General features: G+C 47.5%; 1 protein-coding gene across 1 annotated transcript in view; it reads right to left on the bottom strand.

The window, feature by feature from the left end:
• The window catches only part of LOC142570281 (ras-specific guanine nucleotide-releasing factor 2-like), a 391,080-nt gene extending 376,642 nt beyond the window's left edge, over positions 1-14,438 (bottom strand). The window contains exon 1 of the mRNA XM_075678676.1: positions 13,934-14,438. Within this exon, the coding sequence (XP_075534791.1) occupies positions 13,934-14,203 (270 nt within the window). The 5' untranslated portion in view covers positions 14,204-14,438. The remainder of the gene's footprint in view (positions 1-13,933) is intronic.
• Positions 14,439-15,854: the final 1,416 nt, after the last annotated feature.

The raw sequence follows: 15,854 nt of genomic DNA, 5'->3' as shown, positions 1-15,854 counted from the left end.
TTCTCCATCAGGCTTCTTTTTGCTTTAATTTCTATCTTTAGGCTACCCATGCGAGTCCTCACAGACTACTTCACTTCCGGTTCTTATTGTTCCTATGTGTCTACGGCAAAGCATGCTCGCCTGCTGTAACGCCTTCACAGTCAAGTGTCGCAATTCGCTGGAGGCATCAGTGGACAGATGGCTGTCGGCTTCGCAAACCTCTGTCGGACACTCAGCGTACCTGTAGATCTTGCCCGACGAACAGACATCTACGGTAAACAGCAGCAGCGCTGAGGACTGGAGACAAATTGTACGCCCAATGCTGGGAGGGTGGCGCATTGTACGATCACGGACCGTGCGGCGCCGAACACCTTCATTTGTCTGGGTCTCTTGGAAAAAGAGCAAGTCGTCTGAGTGCCCTTATCGATATAGGAAAGCACCTTGCAGCGGGGTAAACAAAAGAGCTGCGAAGAGACGAGCCAGCCTGGTATCTCTCGTGTCGCGTGTTATTTTTCTGCAGTACGGAACTTTGTCTTTATTTCCTGGCGTTGGTTTCCAATCGAGTCGACTCTCGTCTTGCCCTCTTTATATCTTTACCACCAATCAGAACCTCAAGATGTGTTCTGTACTTCTCTCTTCTGGTTTTATCATCGTGTTTTTCCAGGCCCATCAACTCGGAGTGCACGGCTTCGTGACTCGCGCTCTCCTTTTTGTTTTTTCTTCTTTGTTTTCTTTTTTACGGAATGCTGTAACAGGTCGATCAAAAGAAGCACTCTACACCGACACGCGATGTTGTAGGTGAGATGCCGGGTTTCATTTTTTTTTTTGTCTTTTACTTCCTGGCGTGGCATACACCTCAAGGTCCCTTCATCCCTTAAGGCTTCATTGAACATAATGTGTACGTGTTGCACAGACACGTACGCATTACATGGTTCACATGCTATATTCCACAGCCAACACTTTCAAGTTAAATGTAATAATAATCTGCTGTAAAACGATCGCATCTGTGAACATAAATGACAAAGTTTGTGAAAGTCTGTGAACAAATGACAATGACGAAGCAAAGGTCGCTTAACCTACACACCAACTTAAATGTCTTTAAAAGGTCTATGATGTATTATTAAGATGCTGATCTTAAACATGGCCTTTTACTACATGACGCATTGCTTGCGACCTCAAGTGTAGAAAATCCTTCTATTTATTTTTATCATATTTCTATACTTTCAAGTTTATATTCTGTGCAAGTTAGCCAACCGGACCTTCTTGCGGCCAACGTCCCTACATTGCGCTCTCTATCTCTCTCTCTCTCTCTCTCTCTCTCTCTCTGTCTCTGTCTACGTTCAGATTTCGCTGGCTGTACTTATTACTCTCCAGAGATGCAGTTCACATAACTCAGACAACGACTACACAACTCGAAATAAAAAATGTTTTATTGTGAGGCGCTCTGGGCTTTCAAGACGATTGTAAAAAAAAAAAAAAACGCGTCTGACCTCACGGTAAGCACGCACCAAACTTGCAAGAAAAGATATTACATTGTGCTGATGCTTACGAAAACTCTTCCATTTGATGCTTGCGCGTGTTCCCTATGCAATTTTCTTTCAGCGAGTATTAAACGCTCGTTTAAGCTTTAAGTGTATGCAAAACGGGCCACCTAAATATGCAAATTGCGCTACTTCCTCGTTTTTATGGGACCATTTCTGATAAGCCGCAGACAACAAAAGCTGCCAGTTTCGAAGGAGTCTTAAAAATAGAATAACCATAATTGTGATAAAGTGGCCTCGTCGAGTTCAAAAAGTATATGTATGCTGAGAGTACTTCTTGTTCTAAATATATATTCAGCGCGGTTAACGCGATTGTTGTCCTGCCAGTAGCTCGCGAACCTTCAGTAACGTCTCTTCTGTGATCCATGCCAGAAACAGGTGAGACATGACAGAGCCGGCCAGTTGCGCGTCAGGCTGCAATCTATACTCATCAGGGTGGCTTCTGTAATGCTTGAGCTACCACTATGAACGTGTGACTGATATCATTTTTATTACTTTAGTTACGCAACTGGTAAATTCAATCGACCGGTACAAAGTATAGTCTAGCGGGAGCTTTCGAGGCGTCGGCGAAGGCATCAGGCCCAGCTGCACGGCGAAATGTTTGCAACATAGAGCGCGCTGCTATTACTTGTTCATTAGTTTATACGCTACGGTAGCCTTTTTCCTTTCTTTCTCGAAAATGTTTGCTGTGTAACGTAGGGGACTAGAGTATCCGAGATAATCTTTGACTGCCTTCTTTTCACAGCTGTACCGCAGCTGCACCGCCTGCGGCTGGCGTGTACGAGCGCTTACTTCTTCAGTTTTGGAATGGGCGGTAAACCGACGTGCGGCTGTCGTGGACGTCCGTAAAATATCGAGAGCGTGTCGTGAACCTATCACCGGTAAGACGCCCTGTGCATCTCTCTTCAGACAGCATTCGACCACCAGTTCGACTTCATAGCACTTTATGAAAATAAATGATTATGCGACTATAGCAACATCAATAGTTGGCTGTCGTCGGTGCGAAAAGCGATTCGAGAGCTACAGTAGCTTTAACGCGGCAGCGTTAAGGGCTTCGCGTCGCAGAAAATCCGGCGTCGGCGTCACGTGTCCAGTGTAGAGCGCATTGCGAGCTAAAAATCATTTCGAACCATGCACACCTAACCACGCAGACCCTCTGTGTAGCGCAGAGGCGTTACTGAACTAATTGAATTTCTCAACGTGAAATGCGTCAGAGAAATCGTAAAGGCCGACTTAGACACAATCTAGAGACATGATAGTGTCGGAGTGTAATCTGCATATACGAGAAAACATAATTCTGTTACGAGGAAACTCAAACGCAAACCCCTGTTCCAGCGTTTCTACCATTCATAGAGCGGCGCGCCCGGTTCCTTGCAGCACCATCCAAGTGGCGCTCGCCTCCGCGCATCCGCGGCCCGCGCAAGAGGCTGCGTTTCTACCAGGAAGCTCGCCGTCGTGCACAGAGTTCGCCGCCAGCGTTTCCCGGTAAACATTACGGTGGCATAGGCTGCAGTTTCAGGGAAGCGTGAGAAGCAGTCAGGGATCTTTGAATGCATACTCAAAAAGTTTGCGCGTATACACGAGGACAATGCCACGGAAAGACAGTGACGAGCGCTAACTCACAACTGAACTTTATTCCAAACGCACACACGAATAAATAGAAAAACTGAAACAGAACAAAACAAGGCTACCGTATTGAACATCACTTGTTACCCCGTGTACCTGATTGAGTTGGCCAAGAACCGAAACTCCCTATCAGAGAAGTGGATGGAAGTCTCACTGACGCACTTATCTCCGCTGATACTACTCGTGCCTTGGCTACTCGCAGAGCCAAGGCACCTTGAAGACGTGCCTGACTAGTACCGTTTCCTATGTCACATTATTCATTTCCTACTAAAGCAGCACGTAAATACCTGTTTTACCTTTATTATTTACCAAAAATCTGTTTTGTTTAATTATGAGGAATGTAGGAAGACGGACGACGATGTCCACGCTCACTCTGGAACAGTTTGACGTCTGTTCTTGCTTTTCGTCGCTTGATTCGGCATTGTAAGTGAATAAACTTCATTGAAAGATGTAATATTGGAGAATGAAAACCTTTTATGAAGACTTGCTTTTAAGAACGCGTTATCTGTGTCGTTTTAGACGCAGCCTTGTACAACACCAGCCAACACAACTATCGCACGCCCATGCACCGTCATTCCCATGACGGCACAACGCTCGTTAGAAAACTCCTATAAGCGGTGGCGCCAGAATTTCCCGTAGCTAATACAGTGAGAAACTCTACTACCTATGGTAAACCAGCGCTTCCCAGGGGGCGCTCGTGAAAAACGATCGTCAGCGCCGTGAATGAGAACGCACCGTAACTTTTAGTCTTCCGAACAAGCGCGGGGCCGCAGAGAGCACGTTGTTCTTACGTTTTACGAAATCGCAACCTTAGTGAGTTCGGAGTGTTTTTAGTTTTTCTTTTTTTATTTCTCTCAGTAAGACTATTGAAAATGCGAATTTACTTGGGAAAAACGCCCGATAGGTGTTTTGCGCAAAAAACTGGAAGCCACCAGCCCCTGCAAGCTTATGCCACCGATAGTGTTGCGGTATACGCGGTTTCAAAGGGATCGACTCACTAGAAGAGTTCCTTTATCCACAGTAACTCGAAAAGGGCGAGCATTGCGTACACAAAAATGTTTTGGCGTTGAGGAATCTATGCCGGACAACGGTAGTTCAGAGTTGCAGCGAAATGCAACTCACGAGTGAAGAAGCTACGCTGTTCAAGTACGCGATCACATGTTTCATTTTTACATATTTCAGACGCGAATAGAGAAACAGTTCCTTCGTAAGCAAAGGGATGTTGACTTCTTCGGAGCCACTTATAGCGTCCACGGCGCTAGAATTAAAAGGCGCGTCCACGTTAGCTGCACGGCAACTCGCCGCACGACGTTTGCGGATCGCGCACCGCCGGCTGATGGTGGTCTCGCTGGCAAACAGCTGGCGAGATCTCCCTGCGCCACAGAGATGCGGCCATTCAGCGACAAAGGAGCGGTCGCGGCTGCGATGTGGCGTCGCCAGCGACATCACCGTAGCTCATCGCTCGCCGCCGATTATAGCACTTTCCGCTTCACTTCCAATCGGAAGCTAACGGCGCTTCCGAACGAACCACCGACGCTCCCAAGCGGCAACGCTTTGTCACCGTTTTAAGCCGTTTCACCCTCTCCTCGCAATAAATTCACATAAAGGAAAAAAAAACATGCTGGTACTTTCGGCACCGCTGATTGCGATGCGAGCACTGCCGACCAGTGCTTCGCTGTGCGCCGCGCACTGTGCACTGCAGCTGAACTTGGCTCGCATCGGAACTCTCGTCGGCGCTGAACGTCTGAACGCGGACATCGCTTTTAATAAAATGAACACTACGCGTCACTTTACTGTAGCTGACATCACTATGCTTGCAAGAGAAGCTGCATACCCAAAAGATAACCAGTGTTTGTGTCAGTGGTCGCGGCGACGCGTTGGCGCCGCGTTGACGCATTGTTTCTGCAGTAAACACGAAGCGTTCGCCGTTTATGTTCACTGTTAAACTACGTGATTAGCACTGTCATTTGCGGCCGTTTCGTTTTGTCACCAGGCACTGCCAAAGACGCGCAGCGCTGCCAGCCCAGTGGGAATTTACCCCGGCTGGCACTATTATATTAGCGCTCCCGAGAAAGATACCGCCTGTAGGTATTCTTGTACTAGCAACACGTTCTCGGTCATTCCCATAATCACTTTCAATGAACTCAAATGCACACGCATATTTTGTCCGAGAAGCTTAAAAATAATAGTTGAAACGGCGCGCGATCGCGCTTGCCTGCGTCCAACGTCGCCGTCACTCATGCTTGTAGTATTCATGAAAAATAATGCGATCGTGGGGCTATACTGCGGCTTTTCTAGTCGTGGCAATTACCCACACAGAAATAACAACGGCCTCCAAGCTTCTTTTTTCTCGCCTTCTGAACGTCCCCCTCCGTCCCGCCACTGGACATGTTCTGCTGCTTATATGGCTAAATAATGCACGCTATGTCCGCAAGGGGGGGCTCTGTGTCAGTTCGAAAGTGCAGCGCTGCTTTCCCATCGCCCTTTGTGGGGACCTGCTGAACTGAATATTAGCAGCAGCAGCAGTAGCAGCCCAATGTGGTGGCAGTTATCAAGGCTGGAAACCAATACGTGTGTGTTCACCCGCTCGAGAATCTTCACGCTCACGCTCGCCGCAGGGATACTCACTCTTCACGTGACGCCCAACACCGACATTCTCGCAATTTCGCAGACGTGGAGTGCGGACCCGCGGCCGATTTCCTGTTTCCAGTGACTGTGTCAGTAGAACGGGGAGAGCGCTAGGGTGTGCCGGCGTGTCAATTTAAAAGAGCGGAACCTCCACATATCTCGCAGTCGGCTCGGAGAAGTTCCTTTCTATGCTACCCAACACAGAGGCCGAGTGCAGTTGGTGTTTGTGACGAGTACTTTGCTCGAGTAAAATGTGGGGACATCATGGTCGCGTTCGCCACCCTTTACATCAGTGCGTCAGCAATGCAAAAGCAAGTTAAGCAATTCCTCGCCCGGTGTTTTGTTCTGTAGGCACGCGGAGCAGTGGTTCCTGGCTACAGCAACAGCTATCACAGCACGAAGCGCTTGGTCTTCAACGGAAACAATAATGTGGACATACGAAAACTGGAAACTTCGTGTTTGCCGACCTACATTGAAGTCGTCTTCAGTGTACGTCTTACCAGCTTTGACTTCAGCCGTAGTCGTCGCTTGATGAGGGTGAAATGAAAAAAAAAAGGAACGCCCATGAGCTTAGATTTAGGTACACTATGAAACCTACAGTTGGTCACAATTATTCCGGAGTCCGCAACGCGGCGTGTCTCACGATCATATCGTCATAGTGGCGTGCAGAAACGCAGAATATTTTTAATAGTCATCACGGCCCATGATAACAAGTGGGAACACGTTTACTACGCCAACGAAATGGACACGTTGAAGGTCAGCCCTTCAACGTTGAAAGTAAATCCTGCACGTTGAGGATCAATCCTATCGCATGAAGTTCTCGCAAGGCTACGTCCCATATTTATCGACACTATTCTAAAAATCAACAGGCACGTGCGTTGTATCTAATTAGTTTCATGTGCGTGTGTGTCGCATGTAAATGACGCCGCACGCGCATCGAAACATCTGCGCAATTGCGTTATATTTGCATTACCGTTGTACTGCGTTTGCGTCACTTTGCATAAACATATGCATCATTCGCTGTACGTTTGCAAAACTCTTGCTTTAATATTTACGCAAACAGAAAAGAACGCTTTGCTGAACATCAATTTTCACGTAAGCATCTAATTCTTTTATTTATTCTGCGTGTTATTTTGAGAAGTGCCCCAGAAAGCGAAAGCAGAAGGGGATTTATGAAAGCTGTGGAAGAAAAAAAATCACGAAGACGAAACTTTATGCGCCATTTTAAAATTCCTTCTCCTGATTGTTTCTTTAATGTAAGTAACTGCTGAAACGCTCCCGCCAATTCGTGCTTCGGGAATGGATATTATGGTTTCGAAATCCTCTAATTCTACCTTGTGAATGTGGCGAACAAAAATATAATTGAACGCCTTCTGTTATTCAGGCGTACAAATTACACGAGCAAAGACCCGAATTGTAACCAATAATGCGAACCAGACACGCTCAGTGGCCGAAGCCAGTATCCGAAATAATTATTCCCGGTATCGGTTTAACTCGGGGCAAAGCAAATAAATATGCACAGAAGAGGCGCACACGTGAAAATAGTGCGCGAGTGCAGAGTTAGCAAATGCAGGTCTTGCCGTGCGCGGGCACTCGTAGTGCTTCATCCGAAAATATCGCGCTGAAAAACAAACACGGTAATCCTGCGCAACAAGAAGCGTGAAAGAACGTTAAATCCAAGGCTGCGACCAGCTCGCTTCGACTGGGAGCCTGGACCTTCCAACGAGCGACACCACCATGTTCGTTATCGCTTTACGGAAGGTGTTCCTTTAGCCGAAGGTTCCGGCTCTTTAGCACCACGCCAGTAATGTGTGCAGTAAAAGCTGATGACATTTCAAAACAAGCCCTTCAGAATGAGGACCGAACTAAAATAAAATGTATTATCTCTTTTGTTTAAGGTACTTGATAGCCTATACAAGCTGAAACATGGCGTCCTTGTGAAGAAGTGGTAGTCTAAAACATATTAACAAACGTCAGGACGAATTCACGAAGCTTTTTGTTCGTAAGTGCCCTTTGCCACTCGTCTGCCGCCTTCGCTTAAAATATGTCTGCCATGAGAATTGACTGTAGTTTGCGCTTACGAACACTTTTAGCGTAAGAATGTTTCTGTATTCCAATACGGGTCCAGTTTCACAAGGTAAGCATTAGAACCATCAGCTCTTTTTCCTAAATTTACGCAACCCTGCTTGCACAAAGACTATAAGACATCCATTACAAAGCAAGAATGAAACGTAGCAAATCTTACCTTGTACTTAGAAAGCCGTCATGCAACTATTTCAGGTGATTTTGTCATTAAAGAAAGACGAAGACACTAAGTTGTTACTTTGTTATATGGGTTTGCAAGCACATGTTGAGCTGCTACAAGAGACTCAAGGGGAAATAATTTAACAAAACACTCAGTCCGTGAAATGACTGTTGCCAAACTCAAAGACTACGGCCCTAGCACTTAAGTTGGAGCTTTCTTGGCAACACTCTCCTGATCTTGTTATACTGGCCTACTCGTATCAAATACAGAGATGTCTAAACGGGGACCTTGTAAGACCTTCGTTCCATTTTGAGTTCTGAAGAGGAGGACCTGACACGCGCGGCCTTTGGGAATGACTGCCGGTTGAGGCACCGGATATCGCAAAAAAAAATCTCTCATTGCTTTCTTACATAAAGTTTCTAATCGTTCTTACAACTGTCGGTGCCATTTAAGCAGTGCCATGCTTGAACTATTTACATTGGCCTCACGCTATAGTGCGTAACGTGGCAAAACAGCGACGCCTACAGAGCAAATTTTCGCACAATAAAATTGGCGTGACACGAACAGTTACGGAACGAAGCAAAGCTCGCCTATGTTTGCAAACGTGCCGTCCTGCGACGGTGTGTATCACAGAAAGAAATAAAGTCTTTCGCGCACGTTACACAACGCGAGGAGTTCGATACGAACGCAGCTGTTTCGCAACGAAAATGTGCCGCGAACTGGATAGTTAACTGTGGTTACGAAATCAGAAAACGCTTTGTTGTTTACGCCCGATAAATTAGTTCTTCACTTATTGCTTTAGAAAATTCTGGCAGGCTTTCGTCCACTGCCTATTGCCAGGAAATAAATAAAGTTCGAATCCCTCAGAACTAAAATAAACATAGCGTGGTTAGCGTAACTAGTTTGTTTCTTATTAGCACCTAGTATCAAGGGCCCGTTCAAATTATTTCAGCCGCCGTCATTTTCCGCTTATACTCGTTGCAAACATAATAAGCGTCATGCAATTACGTCTTTGTCAGGTTGTCACTGCATAAACCTCGCTTTGACGTTGCATCCGTTTTGTTTATTGCTTCCGAGTCATTCTAGCATCACGAAGACGACTTGAAGAATCGAGTGATTGCCATCATTTTATTGCTTTTTAATGCAAAGCACCCGCTCTATCGGACAAGTCTAAACGGGCTGGACTGGAGACTGTTCTCTGCGTCAAAGATACTCGGACCATGGCTATACCCGTCACTGGCACAAAAAGCGACTCGTGCACTAGTACACTACTTGAAGAGCGACACTTTAAGAGACCGCTTATAGTGTCCCTGTGCATCATCCCACGTGCTCTTAGTGCTCACTCTCTCCATCTTTTCTTCTTTCTATTCCTGTTTCCTTTACCCCCAGTGCCGGGTAGCAAACCGGGCGCTCGTCTGGTTGACCTCCCTGACTTTCCTCTCCTTGATCTCTCTCTTTCCCTCTCTCGCTCTCTCTCACCCTTGTAAAAGCAAGAACTGTAACGTAATTTTCATGTAACCATCGCTTATCTGCAGTTTAAAACAATGCGGTAGCTAGCTGGGCGAGTCGGTACAACTGCATTATTATTAGTTACAGCACGCACTAAAAACGCGGACAAAGAAGAGAGACGAAATACGAGTGCTATATTTCACATCTCTTCTTTGTCCGTGCTTTCAGTGTGCGCTGTAACTAATAATGATGAGGATAAAATAAGGCGCGAATAAGGCGCCTACGATTGTGAATTAGTTAGAGTTTGCTGCAGTTTAATGGATACGTACCAGGCGTCAGTTTAGTAGCAAAGCTTTCACTGGAGCGTCCCTTTCTCTTGTTCTTCGGCAGTTCCTTTACCTTACTCTACCTCGTCAAATGTACGCGAAATCAATTCCGACCGTACTGGGGAACGCCCAGCTCTTGCTCAAGAAAGATGAACGATTAAGGAAAGTGAGCGAAAGCTATGGACAAACTGTGGGAGTAGTCTTTCGTATTCCAAAAAAAAAGAAATATCAGTTATGAGTTCTCACACCAGCGCGTATTTCTTGAATTCTACGACGGAAAACGTTAGTGCAGATGGTGCTTCACGTGCAAGCATGGCACTGATGTTTTTTGACAGGGGAGCTGTACGCAATCAAATTCCCTCGTACATAAATGGTTGCCTTCCAAAACTCGAGTTGCAAAAGACGCTGTCTTCTTAGAAACACTTTAAACAGATTAACACGTGGAGTATGAGTACATTCTAACGTATCCAGTTTAACGTGCCGTCTAACGCAAACGAATGCAACTACTACAGTGAACTGCTCTGAAAAGCAATGAATGCCAGCCTGAAGTTTACGTAGATATTTTTCACGAACTTAAAGCTCTCCACTGTTTGTTGTTGCACGTGAGTTCTCATTGCATTCGTGTGGGCTTCATGGGAAACCGACAACGTTTGCTGCATAATTGCGCGTCATTCCGCTGAGCGTTCAAAATACTTACGGAGTTTGGGCCCATTTGGATGGAGGGCACGCAAGGGTAAGATTTCTTTTTCTATGCAAGAGAGCCGCTCATTCTTTTTGCTTCTATTTTTTTTTCTTGTCGTCCTTAGTCTCATGTGAGAGGCTTCCTTCTAACGGTGGCCGTAAACGTCAGATTTAGAGCTTCGAAGTATGACTATAGCGTCGTGAGTCGTATGTTTTTTAATGCAATGAATTCGGCGAGAGAAAACATTGGCAGCAGTTTGCTTCACATTACATGGCAGTGGAGAGACGAGCAGTTTCGTTTAAATATGACCGGTCGTTCGTCGCAGTGAAGACGTGTCCCATCTTCGGAGATGCCTGATAAAGAAGTACGAAGCAACACGTAGGCATGGCCCCATAAAGCAGTGTCTTCGAATGCTGGTAGAAGAATACTTTTGCAAGATGGGTGTCCTGAAATCGGAAAGGAAAGCAACCGTAACCACGGAACACTGTTATTTATGACGCCCATTCCAGCTATATGTGCACCAACCGAGAAATTTTTCTAGATCGGTGGAAGTATCAGGATGAAGCTAAGAGTGAGAAAGAGAGATAAGTTTAATGATACCTGGAGAGGCCTGGTATGCTGCTCCAGGTGGTGAAAGGAGTAAATTTTCCGAACCAATGCAACGCATTCGTGACTGGTGGAGATAAGTGATGTGACTCATAGAAGACGTGATTCTTTGTTTAACTGATCAAAAAAAGCCGAGTCGACGAGAGAAAAATGCTTTGAAAGGCATATTAAAAGATTATGTTAAACAGGTGAAGCTTCCCGCGCTTTATTTTTTATGTGCACGACATAGGTCAGTTTACTTCATTCGGTTCAACTTTCGCCAGTGCAGCAAATTCAGAAAATGTCCATAAGTTACTATTGCGCGTAGGTACAAGAGGTGCTCTCACACAGAGATTCAAATTACACATGCACATAGGAATATCATGAGAAGCCAACAAACACTGACACCAAGGACAACATAGGGGAAATTAGTTGTGCTTAATAAATGGAATGAAGAAACGATAAATAATGGAAATTAAAGTGGATGAAAAAACAACTTGCCGCAGGTGGGAACCGAACCCACAACCTTCGCATTTCGCGTACGATGCTCTACCAATTGAGCTACCGCGGCGCTGTTTCCCCATCCACTTTCTTGGGTATTTATGTGTACTAGTAAACCCTGGGAGTGTTAGCCAGCGCCACCACTCACAGACCTTGGCGGCGGACGTGGAACGTCCTTGTTGCCGCAGGCGTCACGAGAACGTGAACACTCCCAGGGTTTACTAGTACATATAAATACCCAAGAAAGTGGATGGGGAAACAGCGCCGCGGTAGCTCAATTGGTAGAGCATCGTACGCGAAATGCGAAGGTTGTGGGTTCGGTTCCCACCTGCGGCAAGTTGTTTTTTTCATCCACTTTAATTTCCATTATTTATCGTTTCTTCATTCCATTTATTAAGCACAACTAATTTCCCCTATGTTGTCCTTGGTGTCAGTGTTTGTTGGCTTCTCATGATATTACTAATAAAAATTGGGCCCCTCGGTTAACCCCCTTTCTTCTCGTTTACATGCACATAGGAGTGGCTTAAGGCACTAAAAGTAAGAAACTTATCGTGATTATAGCGGTTCCAGCACTATTATTGTGTTCTCCTCGCTTTCGTGCCACTAACCGATGCGCCATATTTTTATTCTGTGAGACTCCCCGGGAAAAATTCTTACTTTTGGTCACGTTTCCTCTGTGGCACGCGAGAACGGTTGTCGAGAAAGCGCTCACAGATGGCATACTTCCATCGTACGTTTTTTCATAATCACTGAGATGTCAATGCCGAAAAGAACAAGGAGCTTGGTAAATTAGCAAGCTTACGGTCTTGAATACCAAGCACTTGAAGGCGAGAAAGAGAGAAGGTGAGCGGTTTTATTGATAGGAACGACAGAGAGGTCTACCTGAGCTGGTGCGCTCTAGTCTGCTACTCTGCAGTGGGAAAGAAGTAACGAGAGTGAAAGTACTGGGCTGGATGATGATAAGAGAAGTCGTTAGTGCTTGTGGACATTACACTAAAGACAAGAAATAGAAAAGCCGTGTGTGGACGAGTACAAATGATGCCGAAATGCAGCAGCCATTACAAGTTATATATACATGACAATGCAGTAGCCTCTTCAAGATGAGGGTGTGGACCCGCTCTTCAGTGGAGTCGACTACTCTGCAGTACGCCGAGATAGGCCCGCAGTACAACACACTTTCTCTGTGCGAGGCAAATACAGGGAACGAGTATTCCATCACATATTCCCTGATCAAGGACTCGTTGCGCGACGATGCTGGAGGATGACGCAAGACTACGTTCACGGAAATTACACGGGACGGCTAATTAGGTATTTTCCCTGTCTGAAGCCCACCTGAGATTAAGCCTTCGTGTTAAGTGTCACTTCGAACAAGACTCGTGAGAAAATATATCGATATATCATTACTGACTTTTATAAGCGTACTTGTGTGCTCCGAAAAATCTTCTAGCACTAATGAGATCGCTTGTGCTTGGGCTTCCTGACTGTTACCGCAAGCTCTCTTATGATCGAAAAGTGTGAGCGTACCCAAGCTGCGCCTCGAGCGATAGAAGCACGCTGAAAGTTTAGTGCCGTTACCTTTGTAATAGCTGCCTATGGCTTTGAAATCCATTGTTCTTGAATAAAAAAAAAAGTACCTTTCAATAGTCTTTTTGTCGCTAGCAAAAGTACATCATAATTACACAAGAAACGTATCAGAGCACAGGTCCCTAATGACTGTTAAGTTCGATGCTATCATACAAGCAAGCGTATAGGTTCTTTACTTCTGCAACGTAGTTACCGCTTTGTTAATTGATTTTGCGCTATTGATGCGCCTATATTGCATAAATACCACAAAACGTAACATTGCTGACCTGGTCATCATGTACAGACTGACGTGAATCTTAGTTGCTTTGTGTCGACAATAATCATCACGTAAGACAACTACGATGACGTTAGAGCTTTAATTTATATCATTAAAGAACCAGTTCGTGTAAGTATACGTAGGCTGTGTTCACGATGTAGATACTCGAAAACTCGAAGGCCGACATCGCACGCTTGCGACGTCCCGTCCAACGTGACGCTAATTAGTATTGACTTTTGAGGCAATTCGAAAAGTGGCCGAAGAGTCTTTAGCAGGACGTTGTAATTGAAACGACGTCACATTGCATCGCCACGTCAAGATTGCGGGGCGACCATCTGTGTTCACACCACTTCGCTGAAGTGAGTGGCATGTGCGAATCATGCACGTGTGTTCGCGCGTTGCAGTGGTGTGGATTTCGTCTGTCGACGTGACGCCACCTGCATCGCGTTTCCGATTGCGGTCGCTGGGCGAGCTCCCCTTGGTGCGTGAGTAACGACGGCGTGCAACAGCGAAGGTGCTCGGCCAGCTCACCTGAGTGCTGCCCGTGTTCTTGCCGCCGGTGACGGGCGTGAGCAGGCGCTCGCAGTAGGAGCCCTCGAGGAAGAGCACGCCCGACGGCCGGGTCGTCGTGTCGTTCTCGAAGTAGAAGAGCAGGTTCTGGTAGAGCACGAACCAGCGGAGCTGCCAGCGTGCGCTGTCCGCCGTGCGCTTGCAGAGGTAGCCACGCAGGCAGTTGTCGTGCAGCGCCTTCTCGGACAGCGACAGCAGCTGTGCATCGTTCATGCGCAGCGCTCGCTGCATGGCCCCCCGCGCTCAGCCGACCCGCCGACGACGACGCAGCCACATGCAGCCCCCGTCGTCGGAAGACGTCGCGCTAGCGCCGCCTCCGCCGGCCGCCCGCGCCATGGGGCGCCGCGTGCCGACGTTGACGACCCACCGATGCCTGTTGGGCCTGCCGCTCGCCGACTCTGCTTTCTGCCGACGCTGCACGGACGGGTTCGGGGTTGGGGGAAGACCCGCTGCTGGAGCTGGTGTGCAGCTGCCGCCGCCGCCGCCGCTGCCGACGCGATTGCCGTCGCCGACGACCGACGGTCGATGCGATGCCGGCACGCGAGCCCCTGGCGGCCGCCTCTTCCCGCCGTCACGTGGGGGGAGGCGAGCAGCCTCCGCCTCCCCCGGCATCTTCTTCCTCCGACTCACCTGGACGCGCCTCCTTTTCTGTCCCCCCTTTCGCTCCCCAGGACGCCGCTCCCGGCCACCCGTGCGGCACACCTCCGCGGCCCCCTCTCGACGCACCTGTGGGATCGCGAGGGAGCGAAAAAAAAGGCGTCCCGGTTCTTGCTCAGCCAGCCCTTCTGACACAGAGAACGCCGGCCCCTCCGATGGGCAGAACTGGGCTAGGCCGCCAGAATGTGTGTCACAGGGGCGACGCCAGTCGCTCTGTGGGTCAGCCGACGGCGTGCCCACCACGATCCCTTGCGAACTGCTTAGACGCACGAAACGGGAGCTCGAGGTGTAGAAGGCGAGCTTGATGTCTATGGCACTTTGTTTTCGAAGCATTTTAATGTGATAAACATTGCTAGAGTACTTCACGAACTTTCAAGGGTAACCGTTTACCTACCCACTGGGGTCACTGGGTAGGCAGTCTGGTCTGATGGGTAGCGCATCGAGCTGCTACGCTGAAGGAACGGAAACTAAGTGCCGCATCAACTTGGGTCACTGGGTATGTGGACTGCGCATGTGGCACTGGGTACGTGCCGTTGTTCAACGAACCTACCGCTCGGCCAGTCCACTCCTTTCATCACGTCCCGTCCGAAGTCGCGGTTCTTTTCTTCTTTCAACGAGTCGCTTTGATGCTGACTTGGGGCAAATAGGTATGGGCCATTTGGTCTGGGCCGGTTTGCAATGAACCTATTTGACGTTAAACTGGGTCACCGGGTATGTGCCGCGAGGTATGTGCCCCTCCTCAATGAAACTCTTTGATGAAAACTTCAGTAACTGTTACGCGCCACGCACTCTTGAGTGACGAAAAATAACCTTCAAAATTTCTCCGGTACTCGGCGGAATCGAAGCCGCGCCACGCGTGGACTTCGCCGTGGCACCGCTAGATGGCGGAAACCCCGGTTGCATACGCGTTTCGGTATTGACGATGTGGCATGCCGCTGCACTACTTCAGTGCTAGTCGCATTAACGTCGACATTGATCGTGAGATGTGTTCTGCCTATTTTTATTTTTTTCTGGCAGTTAGTAGGCCACCGCGCGGTGCACAGGTGACCTTAGAAACTTCGTCGAGACTATACATGCCTAACCGTTATATGTTTCCCCTGATTTCATTTATGTTTTCTTAAAGGCCCACGGGCATTACATAAGGGGACGCTTGAGTACATGTTTCATGTTTTCATTGCTCGCGAGAACAATACGAACGAGAAAAGAAAAAAAGAAAAAGAAAAAG

This window comes from Dermacentor variabilis, chromosome 2, assembly GCF_050947875.1.
Source record: "Dermacentor variabilis isolate Ectoservices chromosome 2, ASM5094787v1, whole genome shotgun sequence".
Taxonomy (NCBI): domain Eukaryota; kingdom Metazoa; phylum Arthropoda; class Arachnida; order Ixodida; family Ixodidae; genus Dermacentor; species Dermacentor variabilis.
The sequence above is the reverse complement of the archived record's forward strand: the minus strand, read 5'-3'. Positions and strand labels throughout refer to the sequence as shown.